The sequence below is a fragment of the Colias eurytheme genome, chromosome 13 (assembly GCF_061535395.1).
Source record: "Colias eurytheme isolate Ceu_HAF_F1 chromosome 13, ilColEury1 Martin Lab GWU primary, whole genome shotgun sequence".
In the NCBI taxonomy this organism is placed as follows: Eukaryota; Metazoa; Arthropoda; class Insecta; order Lepidoptera; family Pieridae; genus Colias; species Colias eurytheme.
In genome coordinates this window covers 2,619,083-2,636,435 of record NC_142992.1, presented here as the reverse complement: position 1 = coordinate 2,636,435, position 17,353 = coordinate 2,619,083, and the positions used below count along the sequence as shown (strand labels likewise).

The 17,353-nt window shown below is 32.7% G+C and overlaps 1 protein-coding gene across 1 annotated transcript in view; it reads right to left on the bottom strand.

The window, feature by feature from the left end:
- LOC149903244 (transducin beta-like protein 2) overlaps positions 1-17,353 on the bottom strand; it is an 84,059-nt gene that overhangs the window by 5,822 nt on the left and 60,884 nt on the right. The window contains exon 4 of the mRNA XM_090109104.1: positions 4,442-4,814. Coding sequence (XP_089965230.1) covers positions 4,442-4,814 — 373 coding nt within the window. The remainder of the gene's footprint in view (positions 1-4,441; positions 4,815-17,353) is intronic.

Genomic DNA, 17,353 nt, shown 5'->3' with positions numbered 1-17,353 from the left:
ACCATTAGTTATTATATTATTTTTACGGTCATGGTCGTGAATTACTATTAAATCGATTAAAACAACGTAAGGTGCAATTTATATTGATAGATTTTTGTTTGTTTGTTTGTAACTGCAAAACTATTAGACCTTTCTTTTTTCTATTCCGTTAAAGGCTATAATATTCAAAGACGAAGGAGTAAAACTTACGAGTATTTTGTCCCGGATAAAGTCTAGCAGAGTCTAGCATATAAATATAGTAGGTACCTAACTATATAAAAATAATTATTTAGGCATATTTATTTACGGTAGGTCAGGGTCGTAGGTCATATTCCAATAGGTTCTAACCAGTTCTGCGCTATTAGTTGGAAAAATAAATTTAATTATTATAACATTAAAGTTGAATGTTTTGGCGCCAATTTTTATTTTATTTTATTTTTATTAAAAAACAGGGTAGGTCGTCATAGTCGCTTTATTTTATGTGCTTTAAAATTTTTATCATGTCAGTTTTACACGTTTTATTAACTATATAGTTTAATATTTAACATGATCCATTTAAGTATTTTTTTTTATTTGAGGTTTTGAAAATATTTCATATAAATTCTATATAAGTAGTTTAATATTTTAAATACTTGAATATTTTTATTAACCTTTAACAGTGTGCACAGCTTTATATTTTATATAAATTAATATGCGAATCCGTGGGAAAGTTGAATGTAAGAACATTGCAATTACAATCACAACCTGCCGCCTCAAGTCCTCACCTTTATATTGTTGTCTGTATTGATCTTGTTTATTCTTCTTGATACAAATAAATATAATTTATCGATCAAAATAGTTTTTATTATGTATATATTTTTTTATACTTGTTTTTTTAATGTCATCACAGCTAATTAAATGTTTTTAAATAACAACTATTTAATGGAAGCTGCAATTTGATACGATGTTTATTTCCCTTAAAGCATTAACGTTTCAGTTATTCTAACGAAACCATTTCCAGAGATTTAAAAGGGTCTATTTATAAAACACGTAATCTTAAATTACAACAAAAACATACCTAGGTATATCCTACTAATGTTATAAATGCGAAAGCTTTTGAGGATGGATGTGTATGTGTATGTTTGTTACTCTTTCACGCAAATACGACTGAACCGATTACAATTAAATTTAGCACACATACAGATGGTAACTTGGATTAACACATAGGATAGGTTTTATCTCGGAAGTTCAACGGGAACGGTACAATTCGTGTTTTTCTTTTCTTTTCTTACAAGCCGCGGGCGGATAGCTAGTCTACATCTACACTAATATTATAAAGAGGAAAACTTTGTTTGTTTGTTTGTTTGTTTGATTGTAATGAATAGGCTCATAAACTACTGGACCGATTTTAAAAATTCTTTCACCATTCGAAAGCTACATTATCCACGAGTAACATAGGCTAGGTTTTATCCCGGAAATCCCACGGGAACGGGAACTATGCGGGTTTTTCTTTGAAAACGCGGGCGAAGCCGCAGGCGGAAAGCTAGTAGTCTATACATTGACATTTTACATATTTTATTACACATGCTCTTTTTCTAAGTCGGTTTAATCAACCTGTTAACCACACCCACACCGAACAGGTTAGGGGCTAGCCCTAATGACGTAATGTGACGCAACCAGTATCCAGTAACATTACCTTTACCTAATAGATAATCACTTGCCTTATACACTTTATTAATTACGCTCATTATCTATACTTAATATTATAAAGCTGAAGAGTTTGTTTGTTTGAACGCGCTAATCTCAGGATGTTCAGTCGATTTGAAAAAATATTTCGGTGTTAGATAGCCCATTTATCGAGGAAGGCTGCTATAGGTATGGGCTACCTATATATTATTATCATCACGCTAAGACCAACGGGACCGGAGCAATGCGGGTAAAACCGCGGGGCACAGTAGTTACCTATATAAACGCGTATATAAATAATTATCATAGGAAAAATTGTAATAAGTTAATAGTAAATAGATGTTTCATCACTTTTTAAAGGGTCAAAACCTCTTGATATCTCACTTCCGTTTTTTATTTAATATTCGCGAATGTTTTTGTTTATATCCATAGAGCATTAGGAAATATACGCCTTTCATATATTTTTAATATATTTATGTCTGCTTCGTTATATTGTGAATGGAAAATTTGATACAATAATTTAAAAAAGCTAAAGATTATGTAAAATTTCACTTCAAAGTTTAAAAAAATATGTATTCTCTTGGTAAACAATAAATTTTTATATTCCATTATCTGCAATCTTTTACTATTGCAACTGCAAGTTTTTTGTATTATCTGTGACAATATACTCAATGTCTATTTTCACTACGTACTTATAGGCTTTACTCACTTATTCAATTTAACTGCTACATGACAAATATCTTTACATAATAATATCTACATTTGTATGTCTATTTTTGTAACAAACACTATTTTTTTTTTAAAGAAAACGCTGCAAAACAAATTTTTATCGTTTTGTTTTCTTTTAATTATTTTCATAATAAGGATGACGCAACAAAGATATGTGTTGCATCTTAAGATTTAAACTCTTAACCGTTAACCCAAATACATATTACATATTTAAAATGTATAATATAAAAATAATAATTTTCATATCCGTTTCAATGGTAAAACTTGCGAAATTCTCTGTCTCAGTATTTTCGTAAATAGGTCATAAAAATAAAAGCAATTTCGTTTTTAATCACAAAATTGATTTCTTAAAGTTTAATAGCAAATTCCGTTTTTTTCCGTAACCTACAATATTAATAAATACAACAACATACTATAATTTATATTAAAATAAGAATTACTTGTACGGCTTTATAAAACTCAAATCATTTTTCACTCTGTTGGTTCTATTCAATTTATATATAAAAGGGGCTCTTTATATAAAAAGTAGTATTAATATTCTTATTTATATCGAAGAATTTCTTTCACAATAACCAAGTCGATTTCCTATCAATAGTTTTTTCCTCTATTACATTCCTTAACCGATATAAACTATATTACTTTCCGTCCGCGCCTATGATTTCAATATGAGGGAAATATTTCTGATATTTTCCCCATTTATACTTATTTTTAAATCCCTATACAATACCTTCGTGGTTTCTATTCTAGAGAAATAATATCTACTCTATATCCTGCCCCACAAAAAATTAGCTAACTGTGACTCGCATTGCTACGCTCCTATTGGTTTTAGCGTGATGATACATATTATGGGATGTCTAAAACTGAAAAAAAAAATTAAAATCGGACGAGTGTTTCCTGAGATAAGCACGTTCAAGCAAACAAAATCTTTAGCTTTATAATACTAGTATACATTTATCTCTATCTAGTATAGGTTTCATAACAAACATACATACTTCATAAATCAACAATTTCCCATGAAATCTGCTTGTCTGCTCGTTCGTTAGTTCGATTGCAAGACTTCTAAATCAAAGGTCAACAGGGATCATAGGGCGTGCCCTTACATACCATTACAATTCACTTGTAGCCATTTCAACTGTAGAACTAAAGTTATATAAATTGTATGAGAAATCAATAAAACGTATGTCCTTCTATGAGCTTCGTAATTAACGACACGTGCTTTCAATGATAATAAATATATGTATCATGGAAGCTTATCGTGATAACATCGCTTATATTGGTTATCTATAGTAATTATATAACGCTGGAATGTTTGTTTGAACGCGCCAATCACAGGAACTAGAAAGAAAGAAGTACTGGACCGATATCAAAAATTATTTCATCCTTGAATTGCGAGATTCTTAAGTGCTGTAGGCTATATACATATGTACTATGGGCGATGCCAGGTCAGATTGCTAGTTCACGTATAAAACATTTCTCAGTCACAGAGACTTTCTAAATTTAAATCCTTAACCTATGTCCTTGTAAATACTCGTAGAAACGCGTAAAAAATTAACAATTACCGACCATCACGTGATACTTCAATCAGAGCATATATCCCATAAAAATCCCATAGCAATACACGACTTATTGCCATGACCATAATATACACATTTCCCAAGACCATAATACGTCTTCCCAAGACCATAATACGTCCATACGCCATCACGTTTCGCGAAACGAGCGCATTGACTGATTACATATTGACTGACCGGTTGGCTTGGTTGGTAGCGGCCCTGCCTTCCAAGCCAGAGAGGTTGTGGGTTCGATTCCCACCCGGGGCAAATATTTGTGTGATGAACACAGATGTTTGCTCTGTGTCTGGGTGTTAATTATCTATATAAGTATTTATTTAAAATTATATATATGTATGTTTATCAGCCATCTGGTTTCCATAACACAAGCGTAAGCTTAGTATGGGATCAGATTGTGCCGTGTGTGAAAACTGTCCTGAAATATTTATTTTATTTATTTATTTAACTGCGCAATTAGCAGTCCACTTATTGCATACGATTATACTACAGATACTCACTGCTCGTGTGGTACAGCTTCCACGTGCCGTCCTTCGAAATGGTAGCAATGTGCGACGTATCCGGAGTAAAGGCGACATCATACACTCCCGAGCTGTGGCCCGTCAGCTCGAACGCTTTGACCACATGCTTGAACTCGCCGCTCTTCGAGAAAACGACCTCCATGACTTTAACATCGGGAGAGAATCCTGTGGCCACTACAAAACGACCGCATGGAGATATCTTCGCCATGTGCGTGTTCATGAGATATGTGTCCAAGCGCTCGAGGATCTGGCCCTTCAGGTCGTACAGGACCATGTCCGTTTTACTGGAGCAGGACATCATGAATTTGCCGTTGCTCGATATCCCGAAGCCGACGACTTCTTCATTGTGAACCTGGAAAAACATATGAGATCTCTATTAAACGGTATAGAGGTGAAATATAATTTAAAGTATAATATCATCTGTAGCATTGTTAGGTTACCTACTCAACAACTAGTAATGCATTTTACATATTTAAAATGATGGCAACAATCGTTCTACTTTAATATGTTATTTATTCATAAAAGTAACGTGGAAGATAATCAAGATTAGACGTAATAGAAATGTATAGAAAATAGAAATCGAGCTACTATATTTTAATTTCCCTGTTATTTTTTTCATTTTTATTTAAAGCTTCACCTTGAAATTTATCAAAACATTATATATTTTCCCCCAAATTACATATATCTTACATAACCATGAGCAATCGAAACATGATAAACGAAAGTACACATTAAAGGATATGTAGAAACAAAAGATAAAATAATACATCCTGTTTACAAAATCTGTTCCAATAAAAAGAGAAAAATAAAATGTTCCACTTTAAACGGTGCAAATAAAATAAAACTTGCCCTTCATTAACATCATCTTATATTTGTAAGTCACGCGAGTGTATAATAGCTGATAATTATCTTTACTATTATGTTTACGTTTATGAATGTCATGCAACCTTGAATTTTGCGTGTGATTTGCGTCCAATTTGTAACGATACTCATACGTAGCTTTTGTCGGCATGACTCAATGTTTGCTTCATTTTGTATATTTTTAATAACAAGCCGATCGAGGCTATCAAACTTTTGAAAACAAGAACTTCTTTAAAATCTGTTTCAAATTTCCATTTGCATAATTCAAGTCAAGATGTATCAATTGGCATTTATTTCGTTTGGCTAGGTCAGAGACCCGACATGCATAAGATCCCAGCCCGAGTGTTGGCCTGGTAAATACTTTTATTATTAATAAAGTACCCAAAAATAGATTTAAAGAAAAATAAATGTTTAACGATACACTCATTCAGATGCATGTGTGCGTGAGATGTGTAATAATTGAAAATTACTGATAAATATTTTTAATCCATAGTCGCTGAGACCGGTTCGCCCTGAATTTTATTGCCTTCGCAACGGCTGAAACCTCACCACAACACAATATTATCAACGATATTATCATGTTTATCTACAGCTTAATCTGTACAAATATTACGCAAATCTGTGTATGTTACAGCCAAATAACCAGCTTTGTTATTCGGAATGGGGTCAGTTAGTATTGGACCAATATCAACCTAAAGTTACACTAAGGATGAAATTTAAACTACGAATTTATACGCAAAATTTAAGGCAACTATTACACCAGTACTCTCTACAGAAAGACTTACTTACACATAGATCGCAAGATAAGTACGCGCGAATAAAAATAAATACGCATATCGAGTGATCACAAACACACAAAACGTAAACATGACGTAGCGTTTGAGATTAGCCTCCCAGATGAGGGTAACGCACTCTGACACAAACAACTCGTGCGCAGACCGAATGTGCCGACTGCATCGAGACGAGGGCAGGTACATACGAGATTAACGAATGTTGATCCTTTTGCACTTTTTGAACGATAAATTGTGGATTGAGATGGTAATACTTGAGATTGAATATCTCTATAATGAGGTCATGCGACTAGACAGTTCAAAGAATGCACTGGTGATGAGTCGGCGATCGACGTAATGAGGATCAATTCAATAACTTAACAATAAAAAAAAATACTATTGAATTTCAGTTATGTATTCTCAATGAAAGCGACATTTAATATGGAAGGAAGGCCGACACAATCATATTCTATTCTACTATATTTATGGCTTTTCGTAAATAATTTTCACCTTTATTGTATTTTTAGATTGAACTTTAGCATATGAATAACGTCAGTACGCATCACCTGAAATACCGTACATGAAAATGATGTAAAAACCCAGTTATTTATTCAGGCGTAAGTCACACGTAGGTGCCATGATGGATCACATCGAGTGTTAAACATAGATTTACATTTTCCACATAATTTCCTTCACTCCTCCATAGAGCTTTGCATTTTATAGACGTCACGCTCCAAACACTACAGGTACTTTTGTTTTTACTGCCTAGTGTCTGTGAATGTTGCAAAACTGTTTATATTTATGACAATATCATGAAGAGACAATTAAATCTTGTGTACCTGAACGTTAAGTGCATAGCCATAAAATAATAGACAATAATAGACAGAGGCATGCTAAAGTAATAGGCTTCAACGTCAATGCAATTTTATTTAATGACATTATACATAGCGTAGTAAAATCATATTTATACAATTTTGTTGTCTAAAATTCATACGGTATAACATAATAAATGGTATATCATGATTTATTTAAATTAAGCGTCTTGAATCAGCATCTAGTAGCATTTAAAAAGAACTATCTTAAATAAGTCATTCCTCTGTTACCTTAATTTACGTTAATACCTAAATCTATAATATAAAAATGAATCGCAAAATGTGTTGGTAAGCGCATATCTCGAGAACGGCTGAACCGATTTCGATAATTCTTTTTTTATTATATTCCTTGAAGTACGAGGATGGTTTTTATCTAGAGAAAACGCAAATATGTACCACGGGCGAAGCCGGGGCGGACCGCTAGTACACAATATAAGTACTATTCCGACTTAAGAACATTATCTAATAATCTCGTCATTTTAATATCATTATTACTTCTGGCCTACTGACACAAAATTCACACTCTAAAACAATGACATACATTAGCATTAGCAACTTTGATAAGGGTATTATAAATATCAACACACGGCTTATCTTTATACTAGATCCACAGTACAAAAAACTATGAATTCATTAAAGTTACCTAGCAACAAACGCCTATTTAAATCCTGAATAATCAACAAAAATGAATTCAAATAAAAACAATGTTTTATGCAGACGTCGAGGAAACCGTCGAACCTTCCTGTGGCTAAAAATAATACGAGGCTGCGTGTGCGCACAATGCACGGTAGATACATGCCATTGTTCCGCAGAAGGTCACCGATAAGGGCCACAATGGCTTGACGTCTTGACGACTGAATTTATTTCCAAAAATTAACTGTACGTACTGTACTTGGAGAATTCTGATTGGTTCATTTTTACTGATGGTGTTGGATTTGAATTTACAATCTGTCATCGTTAACATCATGAATTTTGAATTACAACAAAAGAGGAGTTTTGGGTATTGTTAAAATTAGGGTTGAGCTTATTCTTCAAATTGCTGTTGGTCGGAAATATGTATTAGAATATAAAAATTTTAAAAACACATAGTAGAGTTGAGTTACTTAATAAAGTAATTAGCTATAACGTAATAGTAAAAGTTAAGTCAGAAGTTATTATTTTGCTCCTCCTTTCCTTGAAATTGTTAGGAAATAATTTTATGCTACATTTTACGCAAAAAATAGAGTAAAAAATACATTTTTAAAGTTAGTTAACAAGCAAAGAATGTCGGAAGAGATTTCGTCACATAAAAGGACGGAACGGTTTCTTTGTCTCTGCGATAACGGCACATCCTAAACCTTGCTGATAACAATATGTATATTTATGTAGATATCCGCAACTGGTGTAACGGCCTCATGGGGATCAGTGGTTCGCGGAAGGAGAAAATACAACGAAAAGATAACAGTATGTAATTATTGATTTACGTAAGAACAATAAAACATAATTTGATGTAATTCGAGGCGAAAACTTTATTGGGTGCTCTGGATGTTTTAAACTCTGCAGGGTTGAAACGAGTCTGAACAAATATTTTGGACCTGGATGATAAATTATTTCTATAAAATTTGTAGTGAAAAAAGAAAGTAAATAAATATATGTTTGGATCAAAATTTTAGGTATTTATCTTGGAACCCTTGAAAAATTGATGAAAAAAATTTGATCCAATTTACCATTTAATTTATGATACTTACCGATAAATTTAAAGTTTATCAGTAGAAGAGAACGCTAGAAAACGCTCAATCGATACGCATCCTCTATAAATAAATACAAACGCATTGATAACAATATCTTATCACTACCTACTTCGCTTTGACAGTCGACCGACCACGACCCGACGATGACGTCCAACGAATGCCAACATCACACAACAAATTGTTTACAAAAATCTCAATAAACAGGAATTTAAATCACGATTTAAGGGTCTTAAATTTCGTTGTTTATTATCTTTGGTTTCCAAATAAAAACATTGCGGTGTCCAAATGCGACGCGTTTTTTTTTTCGTACGAGTGAAATATGTATTATGTTATTTAATATGAATGAAAGTACTTGCATTTACAAAACAATATTTTTTAAATAATAAAATGCAATTTCATATAATATTTTTAATGCTTGTTTTTCAACTTAGGCTTTATTAAGTAATCAAATGAGACAAAAACATATACTACTTACAATTTTTTTTATCATGCGAGTATTACACATGTTTAGATATCAACAACCCGAACTACTTTCTTATTTCTATACGTGACGTTAAATCCCCACCCTATTACAATTTGACCTGAATTCGAGCACAGATTCTTTATTACTTAGGTATATTACCACATCTTTCTACTATCTTACCTACACATCGCAAACATAAAGAAAAATCATTATCTCTTAACATACACCAGAATCTTACATCGCTACGAAGTTGAACTCTGACCCTCTCAAAGGGTTCACAGTTCAAGCTTTAAATAGATCATTGTATTGATTCCATTTCTCGGCGCAAGCGAGACAGCATATTCCGCTGACAAAAATAGATTCGTTATTAAAATGTTCGATACACAGCTAACGTATTTGTATCATTTGCGCAAATCGAATAAATTCCAATATTTATGCCTAATTGATAAAAATTGTTTATAATTTATATCATAGATATAACTCATTCACGCGAAAAACACCAGCCTGTCATGTTATGTCATGTGAAAATCATTTGTTTATAAATTAATTGCAACATTTCAATGTTTCATATAAGCCATTTAATTAATAGGATATTATTTTATGTTATTACCGCTTTTACGCACAAACGATCCTTGCTAATGCGTCATAGTTTATTCATATGATAATTTTCTTTATTGCCATATTTTAACCGTTCTGATTTTTTGCCAATTAAAACGGTTTCTGTAAACTTATGGAGCAAAACAATGAAACATGTCTTTCAGGTTTAGAAGTGCCCCGACTCCCTGCTGACGAAAAGGTGTCCCAAGGATCGAATTTATCATTAAACAAATGAAAATCACGTTTCTAACAATTCTAACTTTCTACAGCACCTTATATTTGTCCGTTACGTACTGCAACCTTTTTATCGGCTTCATTTAAAAACCCCTATTTAACATACAATGTTTACATTGTTTTCTATAAAATGATGAACCGACCGCACGCAATAAATTGCCGAGAGTTATATTTATTTTCCATTGTACGTACGTACTACGTAACGAGTTCATACAGATGTTACGACAATCATGGGAATCGCATTGTGACAATCTCTAAAGATTTTACTGTTAGCGAAATCTTATGATAGTCACGAAAGTACGTGTTTTTCTAGTTTTATAACGAATACCTATTCATTGTTCACGTTTTTGCTGTGGAATATCATATGCGTTTTCGAATGTTGGGGAAATATAACATTAACAACTTCCAGCTGCGTTGTGTGTGTGTATCGACAAACAAAGGATCATAGAACATAGCTGATAAACATAAATTTCCACATCTACGTTTCGTAATAGTAGATGTTCATAATTTTATTACTTGTGAGTTGTGAGTCACTAACAGGAGACCATGAACCGCACTACCTAAGCAAACTTCAACTACATTTGGTAATATCCTCTCTGAAATCAGGTGACGGATCGTCTCTCACTCAAAACAAAGGATGCCTATTCTCAAATCCACTCTACATAATTACGTACGATATGAACATATCTAGCAGCCCCACATCCCACTCGGCTAATGTCAATATCCTGCGACAAATATCCTCTGACCTCTCGCCATTCGATCTTGCGCCTAAAATAGCACACCGATAAGTGGTTCCAACCAATAATATCCAGAACAAATTATATACACCCACTAGAGACATCAATACAGCTCCCTACTACCCACTTACTGTAATGTATATTTAGATTTTACTGGTGCTCGCTGGTTATTAAGTACTTAGTACATTTTTGGCTCGCAGGTTGTAAAGTAATTCGCACATTTTTATTTATTAATATGATTCCTATGCTTAAATATATATATGAATAAAATCACTATCTTCCTGTATAATATATATAACACAAATCAATACCATATAAGGTATACCAATAAATCAAAACAGCATGAATCATAACCTAAATTCTCTCCAAAACAACGTTACAACTCATATTTCATAGCAATGAATTTTCATAAGTTACATGACTCACTCGACTCGTAGTTCCTTGGTTCAAACAGCCTATTAGGGTCGTACAGCCTGCTTACCAATAAGTACATTGGTATCAAAATGTAATGACTAATACCCTAGTTTGCTACGAACGTTGACATTTCATTGCTGAATCATTTATTGAAACATTATCGTTAAAACAAAGACTAAACTTGCATGTTTAGTAATTCAGACTTCTTTATGTATACTACGGAAGGCATTTTTTTACAATTGTATTTTGTATCTCCAAGTTGTAGATAGGTAAATGAGCTAATACATATGCTAATACTAGGCAATGCATGTCTTCCACATAAATTAACTGAGTATTAGCGTCTATAACACATAATATATTTTTACTCAATTACCTATGAAAATACATAAAGTTGAAATATAAATCAATAATCCTGTCTGAACTTTAAAAATAACAAAACAATGAGAAAATAAATCAAAGTGACTTTGTTCAATATAAAATCCTGAAAGTCACTCGTGTATCTCAAGGTGAGGTGAAGGATCTTTCTACGAAATAAATACCTCATGATAGACACTAATTAATTGGTTATTTTCCTTGAATAAGGAGAATAAACAAAAACAATCACAAATAATTGAATGTAAGAACAATCATCATTAACATTACGTTATTTTATGTATTCTTGTATTTTACAATGAAGAGACAAAAATTAATACATAAAGAGCACGAAAATCTTTTAATTTCTCCCCTTTGATTACTCAATGAGATTATAAAGGAAGAATAAACTTCAACACTTGGCTATTACTAAATCAGGTCAGTGTAACAACTAACGAACACTCTAAATAGGGTCGTGGTCCGCCAATCTAATACATTTAGTGGTAACCGAGACGCCATTTAACTATATTAATATTACAATGTAGTGGCTTATCGCAAATTATGTTTAATTAACACAAACTATGTTTAAAAGCTATGAAATTATATGCTGTGTATGAGTTTTCCCGGTCGTATAAGATAGATATGCTGTTATTTATTACCAACTTATTATATTTCTATTAAAAGTATTCACATTTAACGTACAAATAATACTATAGCTTTCTACCATCCACAAAATTGTGTAAATAAAACAAAGTAAGCCTGACTTTTTTTTATTCTGCTTTTTTGTTTGTTTAGATCTTTAAAAATATGCAATGGATTTTGATACAGGAGGAAGAAGGCTTTAGTCTATAATTTGTTAAGTTATAGACTAAGCGGAGGAAGCCGCGGGCGAAAAACTAGTATAGAATATTTCCATACACTATCCACCAATGATCAAACACACGTAACAACAATAAATATTATCATTCATTGCACTATCATCGTAGGCAATATTTTTAATAAGCTTAACCGATGCAAGCGTATTAAAGAAGATTAGAACAATGGGTCTTATTAAAGATAATTATGTTCTTAGTATAGTCTATTATTTCAACCTTGTTACTATAAAGATAAGGTTCTAGGGTATTATTTTTCTTAATCTCCTTGAAATACATTATAATACTAGTTACTACTAAGTATATCAAGAGCAGACTCAGCGAACTCGTATATATAATCGCAAATTTGTAACTAAAATTGTATATTATTTGAAGATTATTTGCATGCTATAAATATCCTGTACAATATGTGGAATCACTTTTAACTGTCTATTTCTAAATCTTGGTTGAAAGCTGGTCAAACTTCAAAGATAAATATTACATCATAGTTTACTTTATATCTAGTAATGGGTTCGTAATTAGAAATAAGTCCCAACTGATAGGCCTTATCTGATCACAGCTGTTAGGTTGTCAGCTACCGAAAATCTGATCAAATGATAACGTACATAAATTATTTATCTATTACTAGTTTCTATAATAATACTAGCTTACCGCCCGCGGCTTCGCCCGCTTTGTCTAAAACCTAATAAATTATATACTAAAACCTTCCTCTTGAATCACTCTATCTATTAAAAAAAACCGCATCAAAATCCGTTGCGTAGTTTTAAAGATTTAAGCATACAAAGGGACATAGGGACAGAGAAAGCGACTTTGTTTTATACTATGTAGTGATAAGCCATATTATTAAAGAAACTATTATTGAACGAATGACGTAAATACTTAATTATTTAACAAATATTTCCTAAAAAGATAGCTGTTGCAGTGACAACCCCATTTACAGTAACATCTTGATCCCGACGTCAAAGATTAAGAGTCAATGACGTTGGATCTTGTAAGCGGTATAATTTCAAATAACTTGTGATTTCAGCATCTTCGAAATTATTATTTATTTAGCCTTATTTTGAATTAATTTTACAATGTATTGATAATAGAGTAATTTCCAAAAAGGTACTTATACTAGCTTTCCGCCCGCGGCTTCGCTCGCGTTTTCAAAGAAAAACACGCATAATTCCAGTTCCCGTGGGATTTCCGGGATGCATACATATCCTATGTGTTAATCCAAGTTACCCTCTATATGTGTGTTAAATTTCATTGTAATCGGTTTAGTAGTATTTGCGTGAAAGAGTAACAAACACACACATACACATCCATCTCACAAACTTTCGCATTTATAATATTAGTACGAGTAGGATACGAAGGATAGGATAGGATTATGGATATATAGTTAAATGGAAAATGATGCAATAAAGACGATAATTATGTTGACCGTTATCATAACTCTACACTCTACACTGTAGTCTACACTCTACAGCGTAAATGTCTAAAGTGCGACAGGCAAAACTAACATAGATTAACCTTATGTAATAGCAGTTAGTGATAATTAAGGAAATAGTTTTAAGGAAAAGATAAGAGGAAATAAAAATATATACCTACTAATTTATAAAACATAACAGTTTGTTTGCCTGAACGCGCTCATCTCAGGATTCAGGAAATACTAGTGCGATTTTAAAATATCTTTCAATGTTAGATGGACCATTTATCGAGAAAGGTTATAGGCTACCCATATCATCATTTCGCATAGACCATAAGGAGTGGAGCAAAGGGTGAAACCACGTGACACAAGTAATATTAATAAACGCTATACTTTTAGGCTGTGAACACAAATGAGAAGATTCATCAGATAACAACGGTAGACGTTGCATCATGTGCTGATGAAACATTATAACAAGGAAATGCAATAACATCGCCATTGAATCGAGACGATAATTAAAAATCGATTTAAAACAACAGACCGCTCTCCAAATACAGTTACGTTAATGAGACAGGGTCGCAAGTACTTTATTTTACAGTCACATCCCAATAAAAATAAGATTCAACTGTATTTGTAAATGTTAAACAACTGCGTCTTAAAATGCTCGGATTGAGAAAACATCTGCCAATTTATTGAGATAAATAGTACGGAAATGCAACCTTAAAAACTTATAAGTAAGATATTGGAGATTTCATACAACAAAGTGAACAGCAAACAGAGCATGTTCCATATCATGAAATACAGTTGTACCGGGAAATATTTGTAAACGTTATCGTCATATCCTGGGTTCTCTTAAACAGCGTGCTATAAATTAAAATCCTGTTGCCCTGCCATAGTTTCAAAGCTCTTTTCCTGCTACAGGAAAATCTAAATTCACTTCACGTAAACCTCGAATGTGCACTGTTATCTCTACTTTTACGATAATCTCAATAAGCTCAGTTTTGAGAAATCTGGCAGCTTCAATACACGATTTACGCAGTATCTCGAAATACGTGTTATATATAGAATATCCCGAAATAGGTGGGCGTGCGCACGTGAATGGAGCAACGTCCCGTGTAGATTCGCTTATTATTATTGTTTACTTTCATTCATAATCTACTACGCATCTATTTTATAGCTTTTATGGTTAGATGGTTTATCTTATATATAAAATTCTCGTGTCACAATGTTAGTCTGCATACTCCTCCGAAACGGGTGGACCGATTTTCATGAAATTTTCTGTGCATATCGGGTAAGTCTGAGAATCGGCCAACATCTATTTTTCATATGTACCACGGGCGAAGCCGGGGCGGGCCGCTAGTTTATTTATAATATTCTGATATAGGTACCTACACGCTTTCCGTCAGGGGCTTCAATCGCGTGGTCAAAGGAAATTCCCGTAGGAATGAGATGTTTCACCACGATATAAAATAGCCTCTTATCTATCTATGTATAGACATGAAAATAAAATCGACGTTAACGAGGATGATGCACAAAAACACAAACACAATCTCGAAATTATAACATTATAAGTTAGGATACACTCAAACTTAAAAACCCTAATATTTCCTGATAAAATGTTATGTCAACGAAGGATCTTAGCTTTTAAAGACAACTTTTATTATTCACTATACGAAGTAATATTTGTTCGAGGGATATATGAAAGGTGAGTAGGAAGTATGTTAGTTCTATCACTAAAACTAACAACTTTCACTCTAATCTTGGCATTCCTTCGAGAGTACGTGATTTATTCCAAATGATGAAGCTTGAAATACATACAGCGCATAAAATCATAAATAAATATATTTTTAACGAGAATTTATTGGTATTTCATTTGTTTATTATTGTTTTGTTCTCATAACATGGCTCAGGTATTTAATTCAACAGACCTTAAGAATTGGGCGCCGTTTAATTAATTCCTGTTCTCATAAATCCTATATTTATTTTACGTATTGGAAATTGTTATGCTTGATCATTATTTTATACGATTTAATTAGTACATATTAATTAATAATTATACATGTACTATGCCCACTTACTATATCGAATATCTTTGTTCATGTTCTCAGTGTACTATTACAAATGCAATGATAGTCCAACGATAGATGATACTTGATAGTAATGCAAACATTGCATTTTCTTGGGCCTTCCCTCACCTACTGAGTCAACATGTAATTTGATATAGCAAGGTTCCTTTGTACTTGGTATGAGCCATTGAAATTATTAGATTACTAGGTGATAGGTCGTTTGAAAGATTACCAAAAAAAAAATTTTGTCGTAAAATTATTTCTCAAAAAAAATATCATTAATTTACCAAAAGCAATTTTATATGGTAGATATGAACTTGGAAATATACCTATAATTAAATATATTTAATTTATTTTTACGAAGAAAAACACGCAGACAGTTGAAGAATGCTCGCTACGCCAATGCTACCGCCCGCGTACTACAAAAGCAATGCATGAAAAAAATATTTCCTCACTTATTATTATTGATTACAAGGCATAAATAAAGATTGTCATGAAAAATAATTAAAATGAGTAAAACAAATAGTAATTTGCAGTGAATACCTACCTAGGTACATCTTTGAAACATTACACATAGTAAGTTAAACTTTGGTTTTTCGTGAATTATTTTCACTCCGCTGGAAAAACATCATGAACGTAGAAATTTAACTATAAAAGTTTTACTAATTAGATAGTAGTGATGGTACCTACCTACATCGCAAACCTGATACCAAAAGATAAGTAAACATAAAAAAACAATAGGGAAACAGGTGGTCAAGTATGAACGAATATTTCACTTTCAGATTTTCACGTCTTCCTCAATCTACGATCAGATTCTATTAGACACCATTTAATTCAATCAAACATCGTCACGGAGTTTCGCGCTCGTAATTAAATAGGTAACAATTAATAACGTTACTATAATTAATGTTTTAGAAGACGGAACATGTACCACAGTACACAGTACAACCAGTAGGGAAACTTCATACAACACGTCGAAATGGCTAAAGCACACAAGCAAGCGTGTTTACGAGAATTGTAAGGGTATTCTTATATCTGTCAATTGTGATAATATCCTTAGGGTTCATACGCACTATGCGGGTAGCCGCATTGCGGGTAGCCGTCCGGCTGACCGCAGGATGCTGTTACGAATACGATTCTCGTACACACACTTGCATGTGTGCGTGAGCCATTTCGAATGTGTTGTATGAAGTTTCCCTACTGGTTGTATCTGTATAATGTGTCGGAACATAGTACGTCGTGGTAATTATAATTAAATGCAACTTGAACCATGTGTGAATTATTATAAGAGATTAGTATCATTTTTATAGCGGAAATATCTCGTAAACATACCTACGTTCTGGTCTTATTGTTTTCGTTTTAAAAGTGGTGTTTAGTGATATAAAGAAAGGTCATAAAATAATTGGTTGTACGTAAATATTTACGCTTTGTAAAGATATCGTTAAAATATCTATGGAAATAATTTGATTCGAACATATCCTTCAATATTACGCTAACTGGCATACACCTTACG